The sequence below is a fragment of the Peromyscus leucopus genome, chromosome 5, assembly GCF_004664715.2.
Source record: "Peromyscus leucopus breed LL Stock chromosome 5, UCI_PerLeu_2.1, whole genome shotgun sequence".
Lineage (NCBI taxonomy): Eukaryota > Metazoa > Chordata > Mammalia > Rodentia > Cricetidae > Peromyscus > Peromyscus leucopus.
Genome location: NC_051067.1, coordinates 90,623,031 through 90,649,644, shown reverse-complemented (window position 1 = coordinate 90,649,644; position 26,614 = coordinate 90,623,031). Strand labels below are relative to the sequence as shown.

The 26,614-nt window shown below is 39.5% G+C and overlaps 2 protein-coding genes across 2 annotated transcripts in view; one reads left to right on the top strand and one right to left on the bottom strand.

Moving 5' to 3' along the window:
* Nucleotides 1–12,351, bottom strand: part of Abce1 (ATP binding cassette subfamily E member 1) — a 28,955-nt gene extending 16,604 nt beyond the window's left edge. The window contains exons 1-8 of the mRNA XM_028881764.1: nucleotides 12,166–12,351; nucleotides 8,862–8,991; nucleotides 7,770–7,855; nucleotides 3,311–3,408; nucleotides 2,103–2,220; nucleotides 1,384–1,521; nucleotides 1,175–1,244; nucleotides 848–944 (exon numbers count right to left, since the gene is read on the bottom strand). Coding sequence (XP_028737597.1) covers nucleotides 848–944; nucleotides 1,175–1,244; nucleotides 1,384–1,521; nucleotides 2,103–2,220; nucleotides 3,311–3,408; nucleotides 7,770–7,855; nucleotides 8,862–8,964 — 710 coding nt within the window. The 5' untranslated portion in view covers nucleotides 8,965–8,991; nucleotides 12,166–12,351. The remainder of the gene's footprint in view (nucleotides 1–847; nucleotides 945–1,174; nucleotides 1,245–1,383; nucleotides 1,522–2,102; nucleotides 2,221–3,310; nucleotides 3,409–7,769; nucleotides 7,856–8,861; nucleotides 8,992–12,165) is intronic.
* A 37-nt stretch (nucleotides 12,352–12,388) lies between these two features.
* Anapc10 (anaphase promoting complex subunit 10) overlaps nucleotides 12,389–26,614 on the top strand; it is a 58,462-nt gene continuing 44,236 nt past the window's right edge. Inside the window, exons 1-3 of the mRNA XM_028881765.2 lie at nucleotides 12,389–12,557; nucleotides 13,250–13,376; nucleotides 21,393–21,483. Of these exons, the coding sequence (XP_028737598.1) occupies nucleotides 13,262–13,376; nucleotides 21,393–21,483 (206 nt within the window). The 5' untranslated portion in view covers nucleotides 12,389–12,557; nucleotides 13,250–13,261. The remainder of the gene's footprint in view (nucleotides 12,558–13,249; nucleotides 13,377–21,392; nucleotides 21,484–26,614) is intronic.

The following is a 26,614-nucleotide window of genomic DNA, read 5'->3' as shown; positions in this document are numbered from 1 at the left end:
AATTACAAAAAGCAGAAATATATACCTACAAATTTGAGGAGAGCTTTGAAGATTGGACTGACTTATTAACTGCTTACTGTTTCATGAAAAGTATCCGGATCCAGTCTGAAGTAGTCTGAAGAGCCCCTTTCTTTTTTATCTTAAACTGTATTTATTTTGTGTGTGTGTGTGTGTGTGTGTTTAGGGTTGTCACTGCCTGCATGAGGAGGTCAAAGAACAACTCTGTTGAATTGGTTCTCTTTGCACCTTGTGGTTCTGAGGAACTGAACTCGGGTAAGGCGTGGTGACAAGTACCCCTTCCACTGAGCCATTTTACTGGCCTCAAAGACACATTTTCTTAATTGCCTCAAGTCCAAAAGCTTTAAAGTAGATTGTTTCTCATGCACAGCATTTCACTGAGTACTTTGTGGAGAAGGAGCTTGATTATTCACCAGAGCAGAAATGTGGAAAAGGATGGGAGCAGGAATCTGAGAGGAGGGCGATATTAGTAAGTAGCAAAAGAGCTCTGCCTCTCTTCTTCCATTTCTCCCTCACATAGCATGCTACTCTGACTGTAACTAGTCCAAAGACCATCTTTCACTTGAGATATTTAGAAAGCTTACTGACCTGGACAGAGAGCTTATGTACAGCATAAAAAACTACTCATAAGAACAGACGACTTCCCTGCCTTGGGACTCCTAACAGGGGAAACGGGTCATGGATATATGACTGCTTTAACATATTACTTCAAAATCAGAGCTTTAAATATCTTTAGTAGTTACTCCTTTCAAGATTACTACTGTATTAGCAGTACTATAAATACAAACTCACAAAGATTAAGATACACAAAAAGTGTAAAGTAACCTACATATCAGCTTTTTGTATGCAAACGACAGCACAAGCAAATCTCTGCAACTCTCCTCCTGAAAGATCTTCAACATTTCGTTCTTTAAGGTGAGTTAAATCTACAAAGAATAATCAGAAGCATTGTGTTCAATGTTATAAATTCCATTTCACCTCTTCTGGGCAAAATGCATACCGCATGTCAGTACTCTGGGTTTGAATGATACTCCAATTTAAAAGTGTGTAGTAACAGTAATATAATTATGAAAGCTTTCCTCATGAATTTAGCAACCCACATAAAGACAATTATGACCAAATGCAATCTATTAAAAGCATGTACTCAAATACTTACCAAGCTGCTGACATACAATTGCCTGTGTCTTTGTTTCATCTTTTCGGTCCAAAATAGACCCCACTGTCCCCTATCATAACAGAAAATTATCACTATTTTCCTGTAGCATTAAAAAGTCATGAAGTAAAACAAGTCTACTTTGATATAACTTTTATTCCTCTACTAGAATCTATAATATATAGCCCCTCTCTCTCTATAAACGAACTGACCTTTGCAGCCTTGGGAATTTGGTCTACATATTGAGGTTTGATAATGGCTTTTAGGTCATCTTCTAGAATTTTGGTGAAGTAATTTTGTAATTCAGATCCACGGAAATAAGTCAAGATCTCTTGCCAATCAGGCGGATCCTAGAAACATATATAACAGTTATCAGAATTTAAGATAAAAATACAAAGGAGATGGATGCTAAATAAAATTAAATATGTCTAAATGAAGACTTCTTCTAAATTAAGATTAGAAATATACAATTTCAAATCAAGGCATACCAATTCAAAAGTTTAAGTGAACTATGAATTTTCAGTTAAGCAACACTAACAGATCTTAATTTAGAAAGGATGGAAAACGAAACTTGCCACATACAGATACAAAACTAAACAACAAAAACCCAACACCCCCAACAAACAATATTAACAAAAAGAACAAAATCCATACATGGTAATGTGTACCAGTATTGGGAGGCTGAGTCAAGAGGACTTTTTAGTTCAAGGTCTGAGGATACATAGTAAGAGCATGTCTTAAAAAACCAAACTAAATCAAACCAAACTTGGGCCATACAACATCTTTGAACTTCAATCCCACAAATTAACTTAAAAATAAGAACATCAAAAAAAATTATACTCATCCCTCTCCTCAAAAAAAAAAAAAAAAAAAAAAAAAAAAATCACAGAAAAGACACAGATATTAATTTTCATAGTCTGTTAATACGTACATCATACTTTCCAAGGTTTGGCTTTTGCTTTCCTGCTAAAATTTTTAATGCAGTTGACTTTCCAATACCATTAGTTCCAACTAATCCCAAAACTTCACCTGGACGAGGGATAGGCAACCTATTACAATACCGGGGAAAAAAAGAAAAAAAAAAAAAACAAGACTCAGTATTAGATAGGTAAAGGTACCCAACAGCAGGATGATAGATAGACTCTAAACACTTGCATGTTACACATACCCATTAACATGCTAAGAAATACATACTAAGCACTATTAGGGAGGAAACAGCCAAGTGAAACTAATTGTTAGAAATGTTTCCACCATCAATTAACACCCCCAATTTTATTTATCTAATTCAACATTTTTCTTTACAGTTAAGGCTCAGCTTTAGCACACAGTAAAAATTCCACAGCAAGCACACCCCACACTGTCACTTTTTTCCTTTCTGTCCCGCCACTTGCTTTTAAGGAGGGAAGTGCCACACCAACTACAAACTTTGTATGCCACACTCCCTCTTATTTTTGGCCTCTAACAGCTGGCTGGGTGAAAAGACCTTTTTATTCGTAAAATCTAGACTTTCAGATTAAATATACTGCAATATATTGCATATTAATATATTAATATTCAGCAGAAAAAAATAAGAATTAAGAACCTAGTGATTTAATATGAAGCTCAAGTCAGCATAATATTCTGTGAATATGTAAGGTTTCATTTAAGGTTATTTAGGATAGGGTATTATGAACAATGGTGATTGTCAACTGTGATCGTATTTTAGGATGATCTGAGATGTTTTTACCTTCCACACATCAATTTCTATATCCATTTATGACATAATTTAACTGGGCTAAAGCTTTTGTAGTTGTTTTAAATTCCCTCAGGAATTAATTCTAATATCAACCAGAATGAACTACTGACATTTTTTGTTTGTTTTTTTGAGATAGGATCTCATTAAGGTAGCCTTGGTTGGTCTAGAACTAACTATACAGACCAGGCTAGCCTGGAACTTACAGAGATCCTCCTGCCTCTGCCTCTCAAGTGCTGGGATCAAAGACATGTGCCACCATACCTGGCAACTGCTGACATATAAATATAACCTTGCATTTTATAATATTCTATTACTCTTTGGCAGATGTTCAATATCATTTTGTTATACTTCTCTAAAAACTCTAAGGGAATTTTAACCCTTGACTGAAGTAAAGAGAAATATACCTGTGAAGCTTGAAAGCATTGGCACAATATCGATGCGTTGTTTCTTTTTCCAAGTTGCTTGGCAAATTGACAATTGATAAGGCGCCAAAGGGGCATTTCTGTTATTTAAAATAAAAAAAAAAAAATCATACATTAATTTATAAAATACACGATGCAAACAGATTAAGAATATTTTTATTGAAATCTTCCAAGCATGAGTTTTACAAATGAAAGGTAATTTTTATCTTATGTACTTAAAAATAAAAATCAAGTTCTTTGAAGATTAAAGCTGATTTGACAAATTTAATACTCTTCATGACTGATAGATCAGTGATTATAGATCAGACAGTAGTGTGCAGTGCTTTCCATAATCTCTCTATAACAGAGGTTTTCTTCCCCTTAAACTATTTCTGTCCTCGTTTGCGGCTTTCCTACACTAGGTAAAGTCTTTTAAGGTGTCTGGATTGTATCATTTAGGGGAGAGGGCTATTTCTATCCTGCCAATAGCTTATATACTGGATCAAAACCTAATGCTTTTCTGTTAACTTATTCAATACAGTATTTGACTATCAGATAAATGTTCACGGAATAAGAACGGCAAGTATAAGAAAGTCACTAAGGGCAGTGGTAGTGTGTGGGCTGAGGAGATGGCTCAGTGGTTCTAACTCAGGTTAGATCTATTCCCAGCACTCATGACAGTGTGTTCCTAAAATCTCAAGCTGGAGGTAGGAAAAGGAAGATCCATGGGGCTTGCTGGCCAGTAGGTCAACCCAGCCTAGTAAGGTCCAGGTTTAGTCAGAGACCTTCCTGGCTTATAATAAATTTCGGTTTTACTCAATTATTGAAAAAAAAAAATAGCCAAATGAATGGAAACACATGAACTATGAACCAAAGGCTGAGGGGCCCCCAGCTAGATCAGGCCCTCTGAATAGGTGAGACAGTTGATTGGCTTGATCTGTTTGGGAGGCGTCTAGGCAGTGGCATCAAGTCCTGTGCTCATTGCATGAGTTGGCTGTTTGAAAACTGGAGCTTATGCAGGGACACTTGGCTCAGTCTGGGAGGAAGGGACTAGACCTGTCTGGACTGAGTCTACCAGGTTGATCGCAGTCCTCGGGGGGAGGATTTGCCCTGGAGGAGATGGGAATGGGGGATGTGCTGGAGGTAAGGGGAGGGGGTGAGAGGGGGGAGAACAGGGGAACCTGTGGCTGATATGTAGAACTGAATGGAATTGTAAAATAAAATAAAATAAATAAAAAAAGAAAAAGAAAAAAAAAGTACAAGGTGAGATGCAATTGAGAAAGACACATGACTTCTGACCTCTGGCCTCCATATGTACATCTACCCACTTACGTACATGCATACTAAAGAAAAAAAGAAAGCAGTCATAATGTGGCTAAATGTATCTCTAAAGTATACACAATGATAGAGACATAACCAGGAATGACAAGGTCAGCTTAGAGCTCTGATTCAAAAAGAATTCAGTGAATTTTCTTTTCAAATTATGAAAACATAACAAATTAAAGAAAACAAATCAAAACAATTATTTTATTTTCTAATAATTTCTGCCCCCTAACTGTACTGCTACATTTTTACAACATTTTCTATTCTCCTCTTTTCATCAATGTATAAAAAATGCCTACAAATAGGCCACAGGTGGTTTTCAACTGCTAGGTGCCATGGAAAAGAAATCCACACTCATAATGATGTGGACTATTCAGTGCTCAGGATGAATGTATTACTTCCTCCTCCATTACTGAGAGCTGATTTAATTAGCGTTTATAGGCATTCAGACATTATCTAAATCTCTGGCATATTATTTTCTCACAGCATCAAAAAGAAAAACAGAATAGATGACACTGTAATGCTCACACCAGATCCCTAACGCCAGCATACAGGCAGGCACACATAACAAATGACCAGTAAATAGTTTCCAGGACTAGCACTTCCTGTTTACATTTTCAAAATAAGAGACGACATTCCCAGAGTCCATGTAACTTTTCTTGATACTTAAATAAGGATTAAAAAACCAATATAAAACATACCTATGGCTTATGTGAACAATTTATAGGTAAGTATCCAGTTGCTAAATTTCTCTTATAAGCTAAAGCTGGAGATTTACCACTCATAAGTAAAAAGTCAATTATTCAATGTAACAAAATTTAAGATGCTTAAAATTATACTACTGGAATAAATACAACAGGTGCCTATATAAGATATAGTAAAGCATTTTTAGATTAAACAAGATTTTTTTCTTTTTGCTATATTTCTACTTGAGAATGGTAAATTCAAAATTAAATAAACTTGGGCCAGGTGTAGTGGCGCACGCTTTTAATCTCAGCACTCAGGAGGTAGAGGCAGGAGGATCTCTGTGAGTTGAAGGTTAGCCTGCTCTACAGAGCATGTTCCAGGCCACCTGAAGTTAATTAGTGAGCCCAGTCTCAAAACAAAAATAGACTTGAGAAAATATTATGTCAATTATACTTTATTTCCAGAATATTTTGGCAAACACTTGCTACAAAATTTTCATGTAATAAAAAGCTGAATACAGAGAAATAATCTAGTTAGAAATATCTTTACCAAGCTGTATAGGACAATTACTTGCTTAAAAATTTTTATTACTGAGTGTGCATGGGTGTGTAAGCCACAGTGCACATGTAGAGCTCAGAAGACATATCTAGGGAGCTGGGTCTCTCTACAGCTAAGTGGGTTCTTCAACTTGAAATCGGGTCATCAGACTGGCTCGAAAAGTGCCGTTTTCTACCAGGACATCTCAGTGATCCACTAATTTTGGGTTCTCTGTTCCTTTCAGGTCCAGAGACAGATGCACCTCCTTAGGCAGTACCAGCCTTATCTCTGAAACATGATGGTGAAGGCTGGAGTGAACAGATTTGGCCACACTGGGTGCCTGGATTGCATGTTGCCTTTAACTCTGGCAAAGTGGATACTGTTGCTATAAATGGTCCCTTCACTGAGCTCAACTACATGGTATCCATGTTCCAATGTGATTACAACCATGGCATTTCCATAGCAGTCAAGAGTGACACTGGGAAACTTGTCAATGATAGGAAGGCTGCTTCTATCTTCAAGGAGTGTGATCTATCCAAACCAAGTAGGGTGATGCTGGTGCTGAGGGTCCAATGGTATCTTCATTATTATGGAGAAGGCCAGGGCTCACTTGAGTGGTGGAGCTGAAAAGGTCATTTATCCTATCTGCCACTTCTGCTGATGGCTCCCATTTTTGTGATGGGCATTAACCAAGGTAAGGATGAAAAACCTCACTCAAGATCGTCAGTAATGTCTCTGTCACCACCAACTGCTTAGTGCCCCTAGACAAGGTCATCAATGACAACTTTGATATCACTGAAGGACTCAGGACCACAGTCCATGCTATCATTGCCACCCAGAAGACTATAGATGGTCCCTCTGGGAAACTGTGATGACAGCCATAGAGCTGGCCAGAACATCATCTCTGCATCCACTAGCTCCACTAAGACTGTAGTCAGTCATTCCAGAGTTGAAAAGGAAGCGCACTGGTATGGCCTTCCATATTCCTACTCCCACTGTGTCCATGGTCGATCTGACCTGCCACCTGGAGAGAGCTGACAATGTGATGACATCAAGAAGATAGTGAAGCAGACATTGGAGGGAGGCCTAAAGAGCATCCATCCTGGGCTGAGGACCAGGTGTCTTCTATGACTTCATGAGCAACACACTGCCCTCTTTCATCTTTGATGCGGGGGTCGACACTGGTCTCAGCAGCCACCTTGTCAAGCTCATTTCCAGGTATGACTATTGGCTCTAGCAACAGCATGAGGGACTTCATAGTTCATGCAACCTCCAAAGAGTAAGGAATCCTGAACCACACACTCCAGCAAAAGCAAGAGAGGAAGAGAGAAGCTGCTGTGGAGTCCCTGCCCCATCAGCATCCACCACACTGAGCATCTCCCCTCAGTTTTCATCTTAGATGCCACCAGAAGAAAGAGAGGGGCTTAGTGAATCCACCGGTCTTGCATACCATCATTAAAGATCACTAGAACTCCCAAATAAATTAAATAAGTAAATAAAGTAAGTTGGGTTTGGGGACCAGAAAGATGGCTCAGTAGGTAAAGATGCTTGCCACCAAGTCTGGTGATCTGAGTTTGATCCCTGGAACCCATATGGTAGAAGCACGGATACCTGCATATTATCCTCCAACCTCCACACGCACACTGTGGCAGAGGCACCCAGACATGAGCGCGTTACACACACACACACACACACACACACACACACACACACACACACACACACAAATAAATGTAAGATAGTAATAAAAGTGGTTTCAATAATTTAAAAAAGCAATAATACTGTCATAAGAATATTACTTCCTTAAACTTATTTTTAATTTATATGCCCTATACTTTTGTCTTTAAAAAAAAAAAAAGTACTTAGAATTTTCAGATTTTATTTTTGACTCGATAAATAAAATATTATCACATACCTTAATACAAATACCACAACCAATACAGAGAGTCTCAGAAATCCACGCTATTTTGCTCTGGGGTGTAACCTCTATGCATAATTTTCCTGGGAAAGAAAAACAATTTCCTTTATCAGAACACCTTTAAGATTGTTATTCAGAAAATGCTGTTTCTGGAAACCCTATACAAAAGTTTCAACAGCAAAGACAATTTCTTAAATTAGTGTTTGGTGGGGCGCATTCTGAATTAAATAACTAGATTTATTAATTATGTATTCTTGCCAGGCAATAAGCAAATGGCCAATATACTCTGTTTATCTAATAGCAGTAAAAATATGGTAAACCTTGAAATATTATTGTGTTTAAGTTGACTGACTTGAATTTGTTTTTTGGTGCTTTGGATGCAACCCCAGAGTCCTGCATACACTAACTGACTCTTTAACTCGTAAAAGAAAGCATGTCTTAAAAATGGAAAGGCACACCACAGACAGGAATAAAATATTTCAGTTAGGTAAATGAAACCCCCAAAAGCAGTTTTCTAGTATACAGATACAAATTAAGCTCAGTATTCAAGACATCAACAATTGAATTTCTGAAAAGCACAGGAGACACGAACAGATACCATCTAAAGTCTCGAAGTCACTACTACAAGACAGTAGTCATGTAGCCAATGCTGAAAGGCCACCAACAATTTGCCAACTTAATCGCTAGATATACTTAGTCCTGAAATCTAGCAATACCCCATGAAATGATTGTCACTAAGCTAAAACTTATTTATTTATTGGTTTCAAGATGAAAACAACATCTAATGTAAAGATTCTGGTAATCATTCCCCTGTGACTCAATTATAAAATTTTATAGAATAGAAAAGATTGCAGTTAACTTTTGGTTTAGTGAATGTCTTAACAATGACATTCTATAAGTTCTTTTCAAAGGACCATTTAGTCACAAACTAATAAAAGCTTACAATAAATTCTAACTTTCTCACCTTTGTAGTTCACAGACACTAACAGAGATTAATACAGTATCCGCTAAAGCCTCTCTGAAGCTCTCACACCCGTTTGCTTTTCCACAGCCACTTTCTACCCTCAGATGGCCAGCAGGACCCCTTACCCATTCGAACCACAGGGCAGCTCTTCTTGCACTCCTGTCGACATTTCTTAGGTTTGCATTTGTCATGGTTGACAATAGCAATTCTTGTTAATTTGTCTGCCATAATTGTAACAAAAAATATCAGGCTCTCCTATTAAAGATAAATGAACAAAGTTACAACAAATTCAATATAATCACATAAAGAGAAATAATAGGCATAAAAGGAGGACACAAATAATTATATGGAGTTTATATGTTTATTTGGAAAATTTAAAAATGATTAGGAACAGCTAAGTCTATTCAGGTGGGAAAACAAAATTTTACACAATGGATTTATATTAGGAAATAGGTGCCACTTAAAATGAAACAAAACAAAACAAAACAAAAAAACCCACTTAGGTTTAATACACACATGCATGGGAAAATACTCAAGAACATTAAATCCTAAAAGATCTAACCAAATAAAAAGTGCTATCTCAGTTTTTATAATAAAATAGTTGTTTTCAAAAAATTAATTCTTCCAAAATTTATATATACAATCCAATCTCTTGGGCAAAAAATATGTCATATAAACCAAAGCTAAAGTTCTTTTGGGAAATGAGTAATCAGGAATATTAAAACATCAAGGATAGAAGCTTATACTTGACAGATTAAAAATATTACACAAAGGCTCAATAATTAATATTAATATCACTGTATGAATATAAACTTATAAAATGGTCTATATATTGAAAACACACACACACACACACAATCTAAAGATGTTTCTTCTTTGTTCCTATAAACCAATGATTAATTTTGTTTTCCAATTGACTATAATGACTACTACTGATGGAAAGGGAAAACTAGAGCTGTGACCATCATGTTACTGTCCAGGTTTTTATGTTTATAGCAATTCACTATACATATATACCATTCTTTCAAGACTCTTTTAAGTCTTGATATATAACATCTACACAGAATTTAGATCAAAGCAAATTTAACTTTTATCTTTTATGATATTGGGTTTGATATATTGACATTAATCCCTCATGTGACCGAAAGGAATATACCCTAACAGTGCCTTCAGACTCTGTTTTATTTCACACATAATGGAGAAACCAAAAGCCAAGACTATCCATTTGCAAAGATATTTTGCTAGCCTTTTCTGTGATCCTCAACCAATATAGCCATTAATATGATTAATGAGGGACATAAGCAAGATTGCTCCTCAATGCTGCCCTAGACTATTTCCTCTTCATCCCCCAAAACAGGTTTTCCTCTCTGACCCAAATGTTTTCATCACTTACAGATTATCAGATCACATCTTTAGCTACGTTAATGAAAAAATGAAACCTTAACAGAGCTATGCTGACAAACAAGGTCACTTCTTTAAAAACTGATCCAGGTCTCCTAAGTTAGAAGAAATTAAATGATTTTACTTTACCTTAAAGTTAATTTAAAACCCTAAGCCAAATCATGTGACTTTTCTAAGAAGTTTATTATTTTAGCAAAGCTGCTACTAAATTGGGCACCATGCATTCCAATACAAATAATAATTTTTTTTTACAAATTACCTGGCAAATGAACTCCTTTTCAGAGATAAACAAATCTTTCACTATGAAATTGCTTATGTTGGTCTTTATTGTTGTTAAGGTACTAAAACTATCTAATTTTCAAATTATTAAGTCTATAATATATAATACATATGGGGAACAGAAACATCTGAGGTGGCTAATCAAGTTCATTTACATAATATAATGATAAATTATTTTACATTTAAGAAAAATGAATATAGATTCTTTGTATAACAGTTACATAGGTAAACACTACTTGTTCAATTTCCGTATTATTTCCAAGAATTAGGGAAAAGGAGTTCCCTTCTTTCCAATAAGAACTTGGCACAGAAAAGCTTGCAGAGGAAGGTTAAAGCCACAAACTTTAGGGAATACAAAAAGGTTTGAAGATATTTCAGATCTGAAGACGGACGGTTCAAAACAGACACTACTAAAGCAATGACTCTGGTGAGAGGCACACACCTGAGAAACGCGTCCAGTCTAAGATCTCATGAGATATTATGACCTAGGCTTACTGTAAATTAGCCTTATAAAGCATAATAAGTTGGGAAAGGCACATAGCTTTGATTTTTAATGGCTTGCCTTTCAGCAACTGGTAAATGTGAAACAATTTTTTTTGTCTGTTTTTGTTCTGTTTGTAGAGGTGAGCTACGTTAATTAAAAAAGTAAAACCTTAAGCACATTTTGGTTCAAATATATATAAAAAGCTTCTGATTATACTGAATACATTCACTATCAACTGACAGACACAGGACAGTAACACTTACGTTACTGTCCTGTGTGCAGAAAGTAGTTTCAGGCCCAGTGACTACAAGGCAGGTGTTACTATCCTAACTCCCTAGTTAGTAGTCCCTGAGAAGAAAAGGGTAAACCAACAAAATCTGTTTTGAGAGTTATTCCTTAGTTACCAACTTTACCATCAAAAAAGAGAAAATACTTATGTAGCTCATGGGATGTAGGAATTCAGCTTTGGCCATCATTCATTTGCAACAAATACTAAATGCCTACAATATATTGCGCCTTGAAAGGCTAAAGATATTTTGAATAAAGACACCATCCCTGATCAAGAAGCTTAAGATGCAACAAACGGAAAAAAAAAACAAAAACAGATTAAGTCACTAATGGGAAGAGTAAGGGGTGCTACGAAGTGCCTCTCCAAAGCCCTATAGACAGGCATTCAACTAGGAAATTCACGGGTCAATTCCAGTACCAACTGAGGATACGTCGCTCTCTGAGAAAAGCAGAACATTTGCCCATCATTTCTATAAAGTCTGGGAGTGGTCAAGAGTCCTGGACTTCATGGCGGCAAGATGCCGTGACTCACTCCACAATCATTAAAAGGCACAAGAAAAACCACGACTTTCCACAACCAAATGGCCGTGTGACAACGTCGCCATCTGACTGTGAGGGGAGGCTGGGGGCTCTGCCGGGCGCGGTAAGCTCCGGAGTTGTCGTCCTCCGCAGAGGGGCTAGCTCCGGGCTGGGAGCAGGGGCAAGCGGGGGCGGCGGAGGGGGGACGCCCGCGGCGACGACATCCGGGACCCCCCTCGCGGCAGCTGTCAGGGTTTGGAGTGTAACAGCCGCGAGGCCGGGACGGCTGGACGGACCCACGGGGGGCCGGCAGCCCCAGATGTGCAGCCGCAGCCGGTTGCCACGCGCTACGATCCCCGCGGTGGAGGCCTACCCACAGGCGCTCCGAGAGCGTCCCCAGCCTTCCCACGGTGGCAGCCGGCCGCCGAAGGCCGAGCCCCTCCCACCTACTCACGTACCTGGAGACAACGGCCCCCTTACCGTGGGGCGTGCGGGAGCCGAAGCAGCGCTCGCCCTCACGCCTCGGCCACACAACGTGTTCTTACCGCCAGCGGCCAAGATGGCGTGCTCCAGCCGCCGCCTCGCGCAAGGGATGAGAGCGTAGTGCGCGTGCGCGACAGCGCGCGGAGTCGGCGCCCCGGAGGGCGTGTGGGCGCTATGACGTCATTGTGTGGCGACTCAAATTAACTGAGGGAGCCGGGACTCCCTGGGCCGCAGTGGGAGTGGTGCGGACCTGCAGCACGCCGGAGGAACGGAGCTGTGGCAGACCTGTAAGAGCGCGGCTCTTCCTCGATTTCGAGAACCGTCCTCTGCGGGTGTAGAGCAGTCCTCCTCCCTGTTCTTGGTGGCGGTAAGCGTGCTGTCTCCTCGGGCCTGGTGGGTCTGGGGGGGAGCCTTAGCGGATCTGGTAGACTAGCGGTGTCAGGCAGGATCCCAAGTCTAGTCCTCGGCTCCTTCAGTTCTTTTCTTTAAGGCCAGGACCCCATTCCTCTCGTAGCCTTTCGATTATCTCGGTTGCTCGTTTTAGTCTGTTCTGCTGTCGAGATGGGCCTTCTTCCCTCCTCCCCGATGGCAGGGCATTCAGGGTTTGACGGAATTTATAATGTCTCTGTGATTACTTAAATGATGATCGTGTGGCGGTGATAGGCATAGCTTGGAATCTAAAGGGACGTGTCAAGGAGATGGTCTACAGTTCTCTTGGTTTTGTTTGCTTAGAATTTACAATAATGTAGAGTATCCATAACGGTTACCGAAGCAGTTCAACATACTCGTAACTTTCCAAGTTTTTTTTTCCATATTTTCATAGGTTTACTAGAATTAGCAAACGGTATGAAAGATGAAGGGAATATGAGTGATTATTTTGCCATTAAAATTTATTTTATTTTTTGAGACAGGGTCTCTTTGTTGTCCTTGAGCTCGCTGTGTACAGCAGGTTGGCCTTGAACTCCGATCCTTCTGCTTCTTCAGCACTGAACTTTTGTTTTTATTTTGCAGAAAGATAGTCAAGTCTTGGAATAATGAATATTGCTTGTTTCTCCACAGAATAATTTAAAAATGACGACACCGAACAAGACACCTCCTGGTGCTGATCCTAAGCAATTGGAAAGGACCGCGACAGTGAGGGAAATTGGGTCCCAAGCTGTGTGGTCACTCTCATCGTGCAAACCAGGTGAAGCAAAACAAAATCGGACGCTGTGATAATCATTACTGTTTTCCTTTATAGATGCATGGCTTTTCTTTTCTCTTCTTTCTTTCTTTTTTTCTTTCTTTTTCCTTTCTTTCTCTCTCTTCTCTTCTCTCTCTCTCTCTCCTCTCCCTCCCTCCCTCCCTCCCTCTCTCTTCTTTCTTTCTTTCTCTCTTTCGTTTCTTTCTTTTCTTTCTTTCTGTGTTTGAGACAGGGTTTCTCTCTGTAACCCTGGCTGTCCTAGAACTCGCTCTGTAGACCAGGCTGGCCTCAAACTCAGAGATCCGCCTATCTCTTCCTCCAGAGTGCTGACATTAGAGGCCTGAGCCACCACTGCCCAGCTGAAGAATTCTAGATGAATATAGTCATATAGTATGGAGACTGGAGTCTGGCTTCTTTTACTTAGTATAGTGTGTTTGTGAGTTTTGTTGTTGTAAATATTGGTAGGATGTTCCTTTTTATATCTGATTCTGTGGGAATTCCGCTTGACATGAATGCAGCTATCTTCAATTGCTACCTATGATTGACCCTGGTCATTTTTCTTGGCGTAGTTTCAGACTTAGTCAGGGTTACTATTGCTGTGATGAAATGCCACGATCAAAAGTAAACCGGGGAGGAAAGGGTTTATTTGGCTTACATTTCTACATCTTAGTCTATTATTATTATTATTATTATTATTATTATTATTATTATTATTATTTTGTTTGTTTGACTTTAAGACAGGATTTCTTTGTGTAGTCCTAGCTGTCCTGGAACTCGATCTGTAGACCAGGCTGGTCTTGAACTCACAGAGATCTGCCTGCCGAGTGCTGGGATTAAAGGCGTGTGCTACGATGCCCCACAGGAGGCATTTTCTTAATTGAGGTTCCCTTCTCTCAGATCACTTCAGCTTCTGTTAAGCTGACATAAAACCATCCAGCACAGTTTCCCAGGTACTTCTGTAAGTAAAGAAAACCATTAGAGTAGTATGTGAAGCTTTTGATTCGGCCATTGGAGTCATTATTGCTTGTAATGTGCTGCAGGTCTTTGATACTACCTTGAAATAAACTAGGTATGTCACAGCTTGAGTGAGGTTTCTTTTGTCCTGTTATTTGACATCCTTCTTTGACTTGAATTGTGGGGACCTCTCTATCTTATTTTTTGTATATAATGCTTTTTGTATATAATCCACCAACAAACTGTGTCTTGGGTCTGTCTGCTTCTTGTTCTCCTGGTGCCTTGTGGCTGTGTTCTGTATACAGGACTAGATTTGTTCATTACAGCTTCAGATACTTAGCTGAAAAATCATAAGGAAACCTGAACCAAACTGGCAGACTAAACTGAGTTGAATTCTTGTCTCATAGATATTCAAAAGTTAATTCATAGTTGGCTTTTTAAGCTGGTAGGTTTGGGGTAATTTTGGATTAACTAAGACGAGGTGGCTCCCAATTTTGAGTGATTACAAAGAAAGCTAGTAAATGTTCATGTAGAACTTTGTGTGTCGATGTATGTTTTCATTTTGGGAGAATAAATTTTTAGGTATAGGATTGCTGAATTATATTGTTTTATTTCTACGACTCCAATCTATATCTTCTGTTTCTATTTCTTGAATTGTATTAACAATAACATTTTGCTATCCTATTACATATACTTAACACCTTTTGTACTTTCTGTACCTGATGTGGTGGAGCCTAAAATTCCTCTGATGTTGATTTTTTAAACCCTTTTTGAAGTTTCTTCTTTCTTTATCTTCTTCCTTCTCCTCCTTCCCCTCCTCCCCTTCTTTTTTTCTCATTGCATTACATTACATTACACATGTCCCATGTTGCATGTGTGGAGGTCAGAGGACAGCTTGCAGGAGTTGGTTCTTCTTCTATTATGTGGGTCTGGGAATAGAGTTGAGGTCACCAGGCTTGGTGGGAAGATGCTTTACGGCAGGATCCACCTTGCTAGTCCTCCTCTAATATTACCTTTGGGTTTCCCTAGAAACTCCTTTAAAAAAGATGTATTTTTATTTGTGTGTCTGTGTGTGTGCATCCATGTACATGTGCTTGTAGGTGCCAATGGAGGCCAGAAGAAGGTTTCAGATCTCCTGAAACTGGAGTTAGAGGAGTCGTGAGCCTCCTGACATGGGTTCTGGGAACTGAGCTCAGGTCCTGGAAGAGCATCAAGTACTCTTAACTGCCCAGCCATTTCTCCAGCCCCAAGAAACTCCTTAGTAAATGGAGTCTACACCTACAGTTCTTATGGTTTTAATCTGATAGCTGTTGTTGATGTGTGGTGAATTGGTGGGTTAGAGGTGTTCTGTAATCCTATGACTAGGTCTTAATCTTTTGTTGGACCCATTCCTTGGCTCTGACTTTTCACTAGTCATTCTTGGTCCTTTCCCTCTTTATAAGACAAGAATGCTAGAGAAAGATACAGTTACATATTTCCCTTTAGTTGGGATATGCTAAATTAGCTTTCTTTGAAGTCTGACTTTTAAAAAAGGGTACAGAATACTCTTGGTATATTTCAGAATGATTACTTTTCTTTCTTTTTGCAGAAAATACTAGGAGTTTTCTCCAGATTGTAACAAGAACCAGGTAGATCTCCTAACTCATATAGTGCTCCTTAAGGTGCGGCTCTAAGAGCTTTCTCTCTCAAGCCAGGCTATGTTGTCTTGGTAGATAATGAAGTTTCCTGTTAGTTGCTGACTCTAGAAGCGCTGCTTCTCTCTAGTTTTCTTCAAAGTTGTTCCCTCTAGGATGTCAGTTCTCTGTTGGACCTGAAAAGTGTTAATTTTCAATTTGTTCAGCATTTTCATAGTTATAAAAATGGGAGTGAAATCTTTTTTTTAAACTCAAATGGGATTTTAAAAAGTTTTTATTTGTATGGGTGTTTTGTCTGTCTGTATATATGTGCACCATTTACATGCCTGGTGTCCATGGAGGCCAGGAGAAGGTGTTGGGTCCCATGGGACTGGAGTTACAGGTAATTGTAAGCCATCATGTGGGTGCTGGTGATTGAACCTGGGTCTGTTTCAGCTTCTAAGCTTTTGCATATTAGACTGAAAACCACAAAGCTCTCCTTTTACATCGAAACTATTATATTTGTATCTGAGTAAGTTTCTTATAGAAAACATGTTGTTGAATCTTGCTATCTATCATTTATTTGGCATACTTAGATCACTTGGCACTCAGATACATGTAATGTATCTATTGGTGTGATTAGATTTAAATCTTACAATTTTTGTCAAGGATATCTTCATGGAGATGATATTTAAGGTATGCAGAGTATAGCTCAACCATATGTATAGACAAGACATGATGCGGTCTAAGAATTGGGAGAACTAGTCCAGAGGAGCAGATTCTAGTGAGATGGTACAGCTGAGAATAATAGGCTGAGGACAGGTTATAAACAGCTTTCTTTTTGTTGTCATTGTTTTTCGAGACAAGGTTTCTCTCTGTAGACCAGGCTGGCCTCAAACTCACAGAGATCCACCTGCCTCTGCCTCCTGAGTGCTGGGATTAAAGGCGTGCACTACCACCACCTCCCGGCTTGTTTTATTTTATAGATGTGAACCATTGAAAAAGTTAAATAGCAGAATAAAAGAGTATTTGTTTACATTTGAGAATTGTGGAGGACACACTGAGGTGAGGCAAGAGTAGAGCCTAAAAATCCAGTTAAACAAAATGTAGTAATTCAAGTAAGAAGTGTGTAAGGGAAAGTCTTAATCCTTTTTAAACGTTGATAGCAGTTTTTGAGAGGTATTAATACAGATTCGATTGTCTGCTAAAGGATGAAAGGTACTGTGTGGACTTGCAAAATTGTATCATTGGAAATACTTGTTTAATTTTTTTACTCAGATTAAACTTAGAATATATTTAATAGATTCAGCTTAGTTGAAAACACATCACAAAACAATCCCACAATTCAGCACATATGTCAGTCTCAGCCCAGGAGACTGGAAAAACTAAAGGTTACAGTTACGTGCATTTAAAAAGTTCATATAATAATTTAATCACTTTGTTCAGTAACACCAAACACATACCATGATGAAAAATGAAGTTAAAGGGAAATAGACACTTTTCATATGTTTGACTCTGATTTAATATAAATAAGAGACTCATTATGATGGTGTTTTGTGTTACCTACTCAATTTGATCTATAGTTTTCTAGGAAGAATTGCTTTTATGATAAAATGCTTTTATTTGAGAAGCATAATAGCATTGTATAGGTGGGGTTTTTTGTTGTTGTTTTTTTCAAATCATAGACTTAGTAAACCTTGGTTTGAATTCATGCTGTAACTAGCAGTTATGGTCATTGAGGCAAGACTTTCTGAGTTGAATACATGCTTCAGAGAAAATAGAATAGCAAAATGATAGAAAATAACTTTAAGAAAGCATCTGGGAGGTTTATTTTAGGTTGTGGAAGTAAGAAAGGCATCGTTTAGAAGTGGAGTTCACTAAACTGTGAATGTTTAAAAGAATCTGTTGTGTAAAAAATTCAGAGAGCCATCTTCTTCACATGTAACAGCTAATTGAAATGCTTTAAATGAAATGGTTCCTCCCATTTGAGATTTAAGAAGCAGCTAGAGTGGCTGGAAAGCAGTAAGTTAGGAGGACAATTACTAGCTTAGCATAGAGAAAGCATTAGACAGAGCCCGATAATAGTAAGTCTTGTACATAATGAGACAGAATTTGGATTGAAGGCCTGGGAAGGTGGCTCAGTTGGTAAAGTGACTGACTGCGTTCAAACATGAGGACTTGAGGATTGTTTGTTTTATGTTTATGATTGTTTGCCTGCATGTATGAATACAGACTATGTGTATGCCTGGTGCCTCTGGAGGCCAGAGGGGGCATCGGATCCCTTGGAACTGGTGTTATAGATAACTATGAGCTGCCATGTGGGTGCTGGGAACTGAACCTGGGTCTTCTGCAAGAACAGCAAATGTTCTTAACTGCTGATCCACCTCTCTAGCTACAGGACTTGAGTTTCAATCCCTAGCACTTATGTAAAAATCCTGGTGTGTCAAGGGGTGCCTGTAGTCCTGGGGCTTGGGAGGCAGAGATAAGAGGATCCCTGGGACTTGCTGGCCAGCGAGTCTTGCTGAATTGATGAGCTCCAGAGTCAGTGAGAGACATTGTCTTATAAAATAATGAAGAGAGTGATTGAGGAAGACACCTGTCTTAGGGTTTCTATTGCTGCAATGAAACACCATGACTAAAAAGCTAGTTGTGGGGGAAAGGATTTATTTGGCTTACACTTCCACATTGCTGTTTATCACTTAAGGAACTCAGGACAGGAACTCAAACAGGGAAGGATCCTGGAGGCAGGAGCTGATGCAGAGGCCATGAAGGGGTGCTGCTTACTGACTTCTTTCTCACAGCTTGCTCAGCCTGCTTCCTTATAGAACTCAGGACCAACAGCCCAGGGGTGGCACCCCCCCACCATGGGCTGGGTCTTCCTCCATTGATCACTAATTGAGAAAATGCCTTAAAGCTGGATCTCATGGAGGCATTTTCTCAAATGAGGCTCCCTCCTCTCTGATAACTCCAGCTTGTGTCATGTTGACACACAAAACCAGCCAGTAAAACACCTGACATTGACCTCTGGCTTCTTCATTTTTGTGCAACTCCCCACATCCGTGTACACACACACACACACACACACACACACACATACATGCAAAATAAAGTGGAGTGTGATAGAGGAAGATACCTAGTATCAACTTCTGGTCTCCACATGCACACATATATGCATGCACACTCATGAACACATAACATGAGTACACCACATACATGTACACATGCATAAAGAATTTGAATTTTAGTTGAACTGTAAATAGTTGTAGGATGTAATTATAGGTGAATTCTTTTATGAAGTCTATATTCTTTTCTGTCTGTCTGTCTGTCTGTCTGTCTGTGTCTTTCTGACAGGGACTTACTATGTAGTGCTGGCTGGCTTGAAACTCTCTCTGTGGACCAGACTTGAAACTATGTGGACCAGACTTGCCTCCAACTCACAGAGATCTGCCTGCCTCTACCTGCCTCTGCTTCCCAAGTGAATTAAGGGTGTGTGCCACCACACCTGACCTCACATGTTACTTGTTAGGTCTTCATAGTTAAGGCATGTGGTTCAATTATAGTAACCCCTTGTCCAGTGTGAAAGTAATTGTGTTGCTAGAGATGCTTAAGAAGAAAATGGCTTGGACACTTTAAATATATCTTTCACATATTGGTGTCTGCGCAATGGATCCGGACATGCTCTCTTAATGGAGTAGAGACATTTGGAAGGTTAATCCAGACCCTGTAAACACATTAAAACCACAGCTTGTGTTACATTCATTCACTTTGTGTTGAACCTAAATCAGTCTGGACTTAACCTCAATATGACCATATACCACCAATGGAGGACCAAGAGAAAAAAGTATTTGCTAAACAATAACCATAACCACAAGGGATATTTTTTTTTTTTTTTTTTTTTTTTTTTTTTTTTTTTTTTTTTTTTTGCCTTAGGGCAATTGTTTTTACTTATGGATGGTTTTATTGCCCATGCCCCGAACCCATCCTTTAGCAGATTTTTTTATTGTCACCATGACCATGGGAAGGAGGGGGAGCTGTTGTTTTCTGGGAATCCAGTAAGTAGAGGTCAGGACAGCCACCTCATAACAAATCATTGTTGAGTCCAAAAGATGAGTAGGGCCAAGACAAGAATAAGAAATGCTACCTTAGAGAAGTAGCTGTGACATCTTAGCGTGTATCAGAATCATCTAAAAGATTGATCAGACCTACCCTCAGTGAGGCAGGCTCTCAGACTTGCTGGTGGAGCAGCTCTAGAGGGATGCTGCAGTGTAGAGGCTGTACTGCGGGACCGCTGCAGCTGGAGAAAGCTCAGCTGTTGAACACTTGCTGCTCTTTCTGAGGATCTGAGTTCAGTTCCCATCTTGCACATTGTGCAGCTCACAACCACATCTAACTCCCACTTCATGGGATCAGTGCACTCTTCTAGTGTCTGCAGGCACAATAAAACCTTAAAAAAAAGAATCATTGAAGCCTGTTATGACATATAAAAGTTTTTTCCCTCTGCATGATATTCTTACCTAGGGACATAATACCTCTCAAAGCTGTTAAAACAGGTCTGCCATTGTTTTAAGTCTTGTTTTGACTAAGACAACTCAGATATAATATGTTGGAAGCCTTAGGAAAGAGGTGGCATCAGCATGTGAGTTTATGTTCATAAGACATTCTGCTTATGAGAAAACACATGGAAGTGAAATCACTGGTAATCATCCTCAGTGTCCTAGAGGTAAAGATCCAGAATAATCAGTTCTCAAAAGATTATGCTTATTTATTTTTCCCATTATACTTTCATGAGTAATGTCTTAGAAGCAAATTTCAAATTAGTCTTGAGTTAAAAGATTTTGTTTAATATTTATTTTGCTTAAGACTAAATACCATTTTATGAAATTCTTTGAGATAAGATACAAATAAAATTGTAAAACAGGGGAAAAAAATCTAGCCAAAGTAGAGTAAGTAGAATAAGTAGAAATAGCCTTTAACTCAGTAGGCCATTTAAAAAAGGGCTCTCTTCAGAATCGTGAGATCTAGTTTTATTAGGGAACTTAAAAAGTAGCAAAAGGCAAGGATGGCATAACGAGCTTGCTTGAATCTGCCTGTTTTAAAGGACAGCACAGGATGGATCGTTCTTAGATTAGTTTATAAAAAGGGTAAGAATGTGGATTTGAGCAAATAAGGACTTTATATATCCCCAAAGATGCATAAAAACCACCTACCCAAAGTGTGTCAAGGGAATTGAACCCAGGGCCTCACACATTAACAGTCAGTATACCAGTAAGCAACACAGCCAGCCATTAGTGGTATCGCTTGAGCCGAGATCAGGATGAAAGAGTGGAAGCAGTTTGGTTAAGTTTCATATTTTCACTGTCTTTATCAAAATTTCTGGACAAATACATATAATTTTATGTTTTAAATATATAACTTTTTCATGGAAATTTATTGCCATTTTCCCTGTTTTTAGGGTTTGGAGTGGATCAGTTACGAGATGACAATCTAGAAACTTACTGGCAATCTGATGGCTCTCAGCCTCATTTAGTGAACATCCAATTCAGGTAATACACTTTTTTACTGTTTCATATACTGTAGGTTATAAGTGGACAAGGAAATCAATTTTATTTACATAAAATGTAAGAAATTGAAATATACTTAACTGCTATTAGACTCTATTAAATCTTAGAGATTATTTTTTTGCCGTCCAGATTGCAAGCAGCTTTAGTGTATTCTGCGCTACCCTTTATGTATTTTCTTTTCCATGTGTTCATGCGCATGTGTGTATGTTGTGGTGTGTGTGTGTGTGTGTGTGTGTGTGTGTGTGTGTGTGTATGTGTGTTGTGATGTGGGTGTGTGTAGTGGTGCACATGTACACTGTTGGATGTGCATGGATAGGTCCAAGGTTGATGTTGGGTGTCTTTCCTCAATTGCTCTGCATCTTTATTTTTTTGAAACAGGGTCTCTCAGTGAACCTGAAGGTCATCACTTTGGCTAAGCTGACTGGCCACTGAGCTTCAGGGATCCACCTCTCTGCCCTTCCTCTTGCCTCCTCCTCAAGGCTGGAATGGGTCCTAGGGATCTGAACTCAGGTCCTCATGCTTGTGAGGCAGGCACCTGCCTACTGAATCATCTCCTTAGTCCTCTTTATACATTTCTGTGATACTTTATGTAAGTGGTTCTGAATTAATAGGATTCAATTTTAGGAGATAGAGTCAGAACAATATATTTTACAATTTGGTATGTACCTTAATATATGAAACTTGTAATTTTCTTAGGTATGATACTTAGATAACTTTATATTTGTACTTAACCTTTGGGGGAAAATACTTAACCTAGAGCTTAGCTTAGTTTTGAAATGATTACTATTTTTGAGATAGGAAAACACCTGTATGTTAGTGTAGTGCTCTGGATTTGTTGACTGTGAAACTAGTCAGCCTTGTTATCTTACTACATTGTATCTTCTACCATTCTAAAATGTTGTAGGATACAAATCAGCAAATGTCTTTTGAGTAGACAGTAAATATTTGAATCTTGTGGTCCCTCTGGTCTCCATTTCAGCTATGTAGTTCTGCTATTACAGCACCAAATGCATAAATGACTGAATTTAGTGCCTCCGGTTAAACTGTATCCCAGGAAAGCAGGTGCGAGGCAGGAGTTGGCCACTATTCTAGGTTGTAATATATATGTGCCAGCAATAGCAGTTAACTTTTTTAAGGGTTAAGATTGTAGCTACTGCCAGTCACAGTAGCACGCATCTTTAATCCCAGTACTTGAGAGACAGAGGAAGGTGGATCTCTGTAGCACGAATCTTAAAAAGGTCTTATTAATAAAATCAAACCCAGAGCCAGGTATTGGGTTAAAGCTGGAAGATCGGAGAAACAGAACAAGCCACAGCCACCTCACCTCGCCAGTTCCTCAGCTGATCCTGTTTCCTCAGACTGGAAACCTGAGCCCTCATTCAGAATAAATCTCAGCTGAACTGCTGCTAAAAGCCTAAAAGCTTAACCAGCTCTAGTTCCTGGTCCTCATGCCTTACATACCTTTCTGCTTCCTGCCATCACTTCCTGGGATTAAAGGCGTGAGTCACCATGCCTGGCTGTTTCCAGTGTGGCTTTAAACTCACAGAGATCCGGATGGATCTCTGCCTCCCAAGTGATAGGATTAAAGGCATGTGTGCCACCATTTTCTGGTCTCTATGTCTATCTAGTGGCTGTTCTGTCCTCTGACCCCAGATAGGTTTATTAGGGTGCACAATATATTGGGGGGACACAATATATCACCACAAATCTCTGTGAGTTTGAGGCCAGCCTGGTTTATGGAGTGAATTCCAGGACAGCCAAGGCTACAAAGAGAAATCCTGTCTCAAAAAAAAAAAAAAAAAAAACCCAAAAACAAATAAACAAAGCAAAAAAAAAAAAAAAAAAAAAAAGAAAAAGAGATCCTACTTTATCAAATGATTACCCACTTGTATTATTTATTTTCCTCTTCAATGAAATCAGGTGGCTGATAAGAAGCAACTTAGAGAAAGATTTTGTCTGATAGTTTAAGGATACAGTCCATTATAGTGGAAGCAGCACAGTGATATAAATGATTTGTGTTGTGGTGGCAGAAAAGTGAGGCTGATGGGTCTCATTTCAGCAGACAAGGAAGCTGAGACAGGCAGGAAGTGAGATCAACTTAGAATTCTTTTTTTTTTGTGTGTGTGTGTGGTTTTTCAAGACAGGATTTCTCTGTGTAGTTTTGGTGCCTGTCCTGGATCTCACTCTGTAGACCAGGCTGGCCTCGAACTCACAGAGATCCACCTGGCTCTGCCTCCCGAGTACTGGGATTAAGATGTGCACCACCACCGCCCAGCTCAAGTTATAAATTTTAAGGCTAATCTATCCTCCAACCCCTATTCTAAGTTACTGACTTCCTCTAGCGAGGCCTCACCATTAGGGACATGAGCCTGTAAGGGACATTTCCCATTTGGTTACTGGGTCCTTAGGCTCATGGCAATCTCATTATGCAAAATATATTGAGTCCATCTTCAAAATCTCAATAGTCCCACAGCTATCCCACTGTTCAAAATCCCAAGTTCAAAGTCTCTTCTGAGACTCAAGGCAAGACTGTAATCCCCTGTAAGATAAAGTGTGTGCTCGTGCTCGTGTGTGTGTGTGTGTGTGTGTGTGTGTGTGTGTGTGTGTGTGTGTGTAATTTTAGCACACAGTGGTACAGGGTAAACATTCCCATTTGAAAAGAGACAAACAGAAGCATAGGAAGGAAAGATCAGACTAAAGATCAGACCAAAACTTAGCAAGGTAAATACTGAATTTTGCAGCTTCTTGTCCATCATCTGGGCTCCACTCGGCTAAGGGAGATCATCATGTGGGCTCCAGTAGGCTAAGGGAGGTCATCTGGGCTCCAGTAGGCTAAGGGAGGTCATCGTCTGGGTTCCAGTAGGCTTAAGGGAGGTCATTGTCTGGGTTCCAGTAGGCTAAGGGAGACCTACCTTTAAGCTTTGGGGTCTACAGAATTCATGGCTTCTCTTTTAGGCTAGCTCCATTCAGTGCCTGCTGTTTTCTTTGGTGGACATTCGTGTTTCTGGTTTCTCTGATGTCTTTGGATTTCCATTGCAAATTAGGCTTTGTCTTTCACAGCTCCATACACAGCCCACTCATCAGGCTGTATCCTAGAGCTTTTAATGAGTGGTGTCTTGCCCTCAAGGCACCTTTCCTAATGTCCAGTGCAGAATCCAAAGTTTCTCCTTAATGGTGCTATTCTATTAATAGTTACAGCTACTTTATCTGAACCTGCCTTGACCTCAGCTTCCTCTGGGTTCAAGTTTTTTTCCTTGTTTTGGTGGTTTGAGTGACATTGGTCCCCATAGGCTCATGGGCTTGAATGTGACCCCCAGTTAGTGGAATTGTTTGGGAAGAATTAGGAGGTGTGGTCTTGTTGGAGGAGGTGTGAACTTGTTGGAAAAGGTATGTTATTATGGTATGCTTTGAGGTTTCAAAAGCCTACGCCAGGCCTTCTCTGTCTGCCTGCTTACGGATCAGGATGCAAGCTCTCAGCCTCGTGATGCCATGATCATCATGGACTAACTCTCTGAAACTTTAATCAAGGTTGCCATTTTATGTCTTCTCTTATAAGTGTTGCCTTGGCCCTGATGTCTTCATGGCAATATATCAGTGACTCAGACAACTGCCACAGTATATACTTCTGTCCACAGGTTTAACTGGTCCATGTCCCTTTCCTCTCTAGACTTCACATTTTTTTGTCTGCTTTCTCACTGCAGGTGTGGGAAAATGCAGTAAGCATTAAACAGGCCACAGCTTGAATATTAAGATGTGATAACATTCCTTCACCAAATAGTCTTCATTGTTACCTTGATTGGGTTTAGAATTACTATGGTGGCTAATTTTTTGTCAACATGATACAAGCTAGAGTTATCTAAAAGGAAGGAACCTCAGTTGAGAAAATGCCTCTATAAGATCTGGCTGTAGGACATTTTCTTAATTAGTGATTGATGATTAGCCCATTGTGAGTAGTGCCATGCCTGGCTGGAAAGCAGGCTGAGCAAGCCCTGAGGAGCAGACCTATAAGCAGCACCCTCCATGGCCTGCGCATCTGCTCCTGCCTCCAGGTTCCTGCCCTGCTGGAGTCCCTAGCCTCACTGCTTTAGATGATGAACTAACTGTTCGTGAAATAAACCCTTTCCTCTCTACAAGTTGCTTTGGTCATGGTGTTTCATCCCAGCAATAGTAACCTAACTAAGACAATTCCTTAGAAGACACACTTTTGGTATGACCATGAGGGCATTTCCAAAAGAGCTTACCCGAAGAGGCAAGATTCACCTTGAATGTTGTTGGCACGATCCCATGGCCTGGGGACCTAAACTGAGTAAAAGAGAAAAAGAAAGCCAAAGGAGTGCCAGGATTTCCTGTTCTTTGCTTCTGGTTCTACAGCAGACGTGAACTAGCAGCCTCCTGCTGCTGTTGCCATAGCCATGAGCTGTTCCTACTGCCATTCATTCCCTTCCATGGTGGACACTGCCCTTAAAACATGAGCTGGGGCCGGGCGGTGGTGGCGCACGCCTTTAATCCCAGCACTCAGGAGGCAGAGCCAGGCAGATCTCTATGAGTTCGAGGCCAGCCTGGGCTACCAAGTGAGTTCCAGGAAAGGTGCAAAGCTACACAGAGAAACCCTGTCTCGAAAAACCAAAAAAACAAAACAAAACAAAAAAACCCACCACCACCAACAAAAAACATGAGCTGGACTACTGCTTCCTTGCTTCTTGTCACAACAATGAGAAAAATAACTGATACATCATTTATTTCATTTAATTTTCACAATTTATTAGAGAATTACAATTTGAACATAAGCCCTCTGGTTTCAGAGCTTGTGCCTTTAACTTCTCTCCAATAAATCTGAGATAAATTACTGGTCAGCAATACAAACATGATAACCTCAAAGTTCTATGTTGAACATCCAGAGTTAATTGAATTGTAATACTAGCATTTGTTTTGTAAATTTCATTCTGAAAAGAAGTCATCAAATAGTTCACACTTACCTGTATTTCTTGAATATCTCACTGAGAATTTAAATATTTAATATATTTTAGATATATGCCGTTTTTTGTAATCTACACACTCTTCTTGGATGTATGTTCTATCATTTTTCTCATTATTAGAATCAAATGGTAGTTCT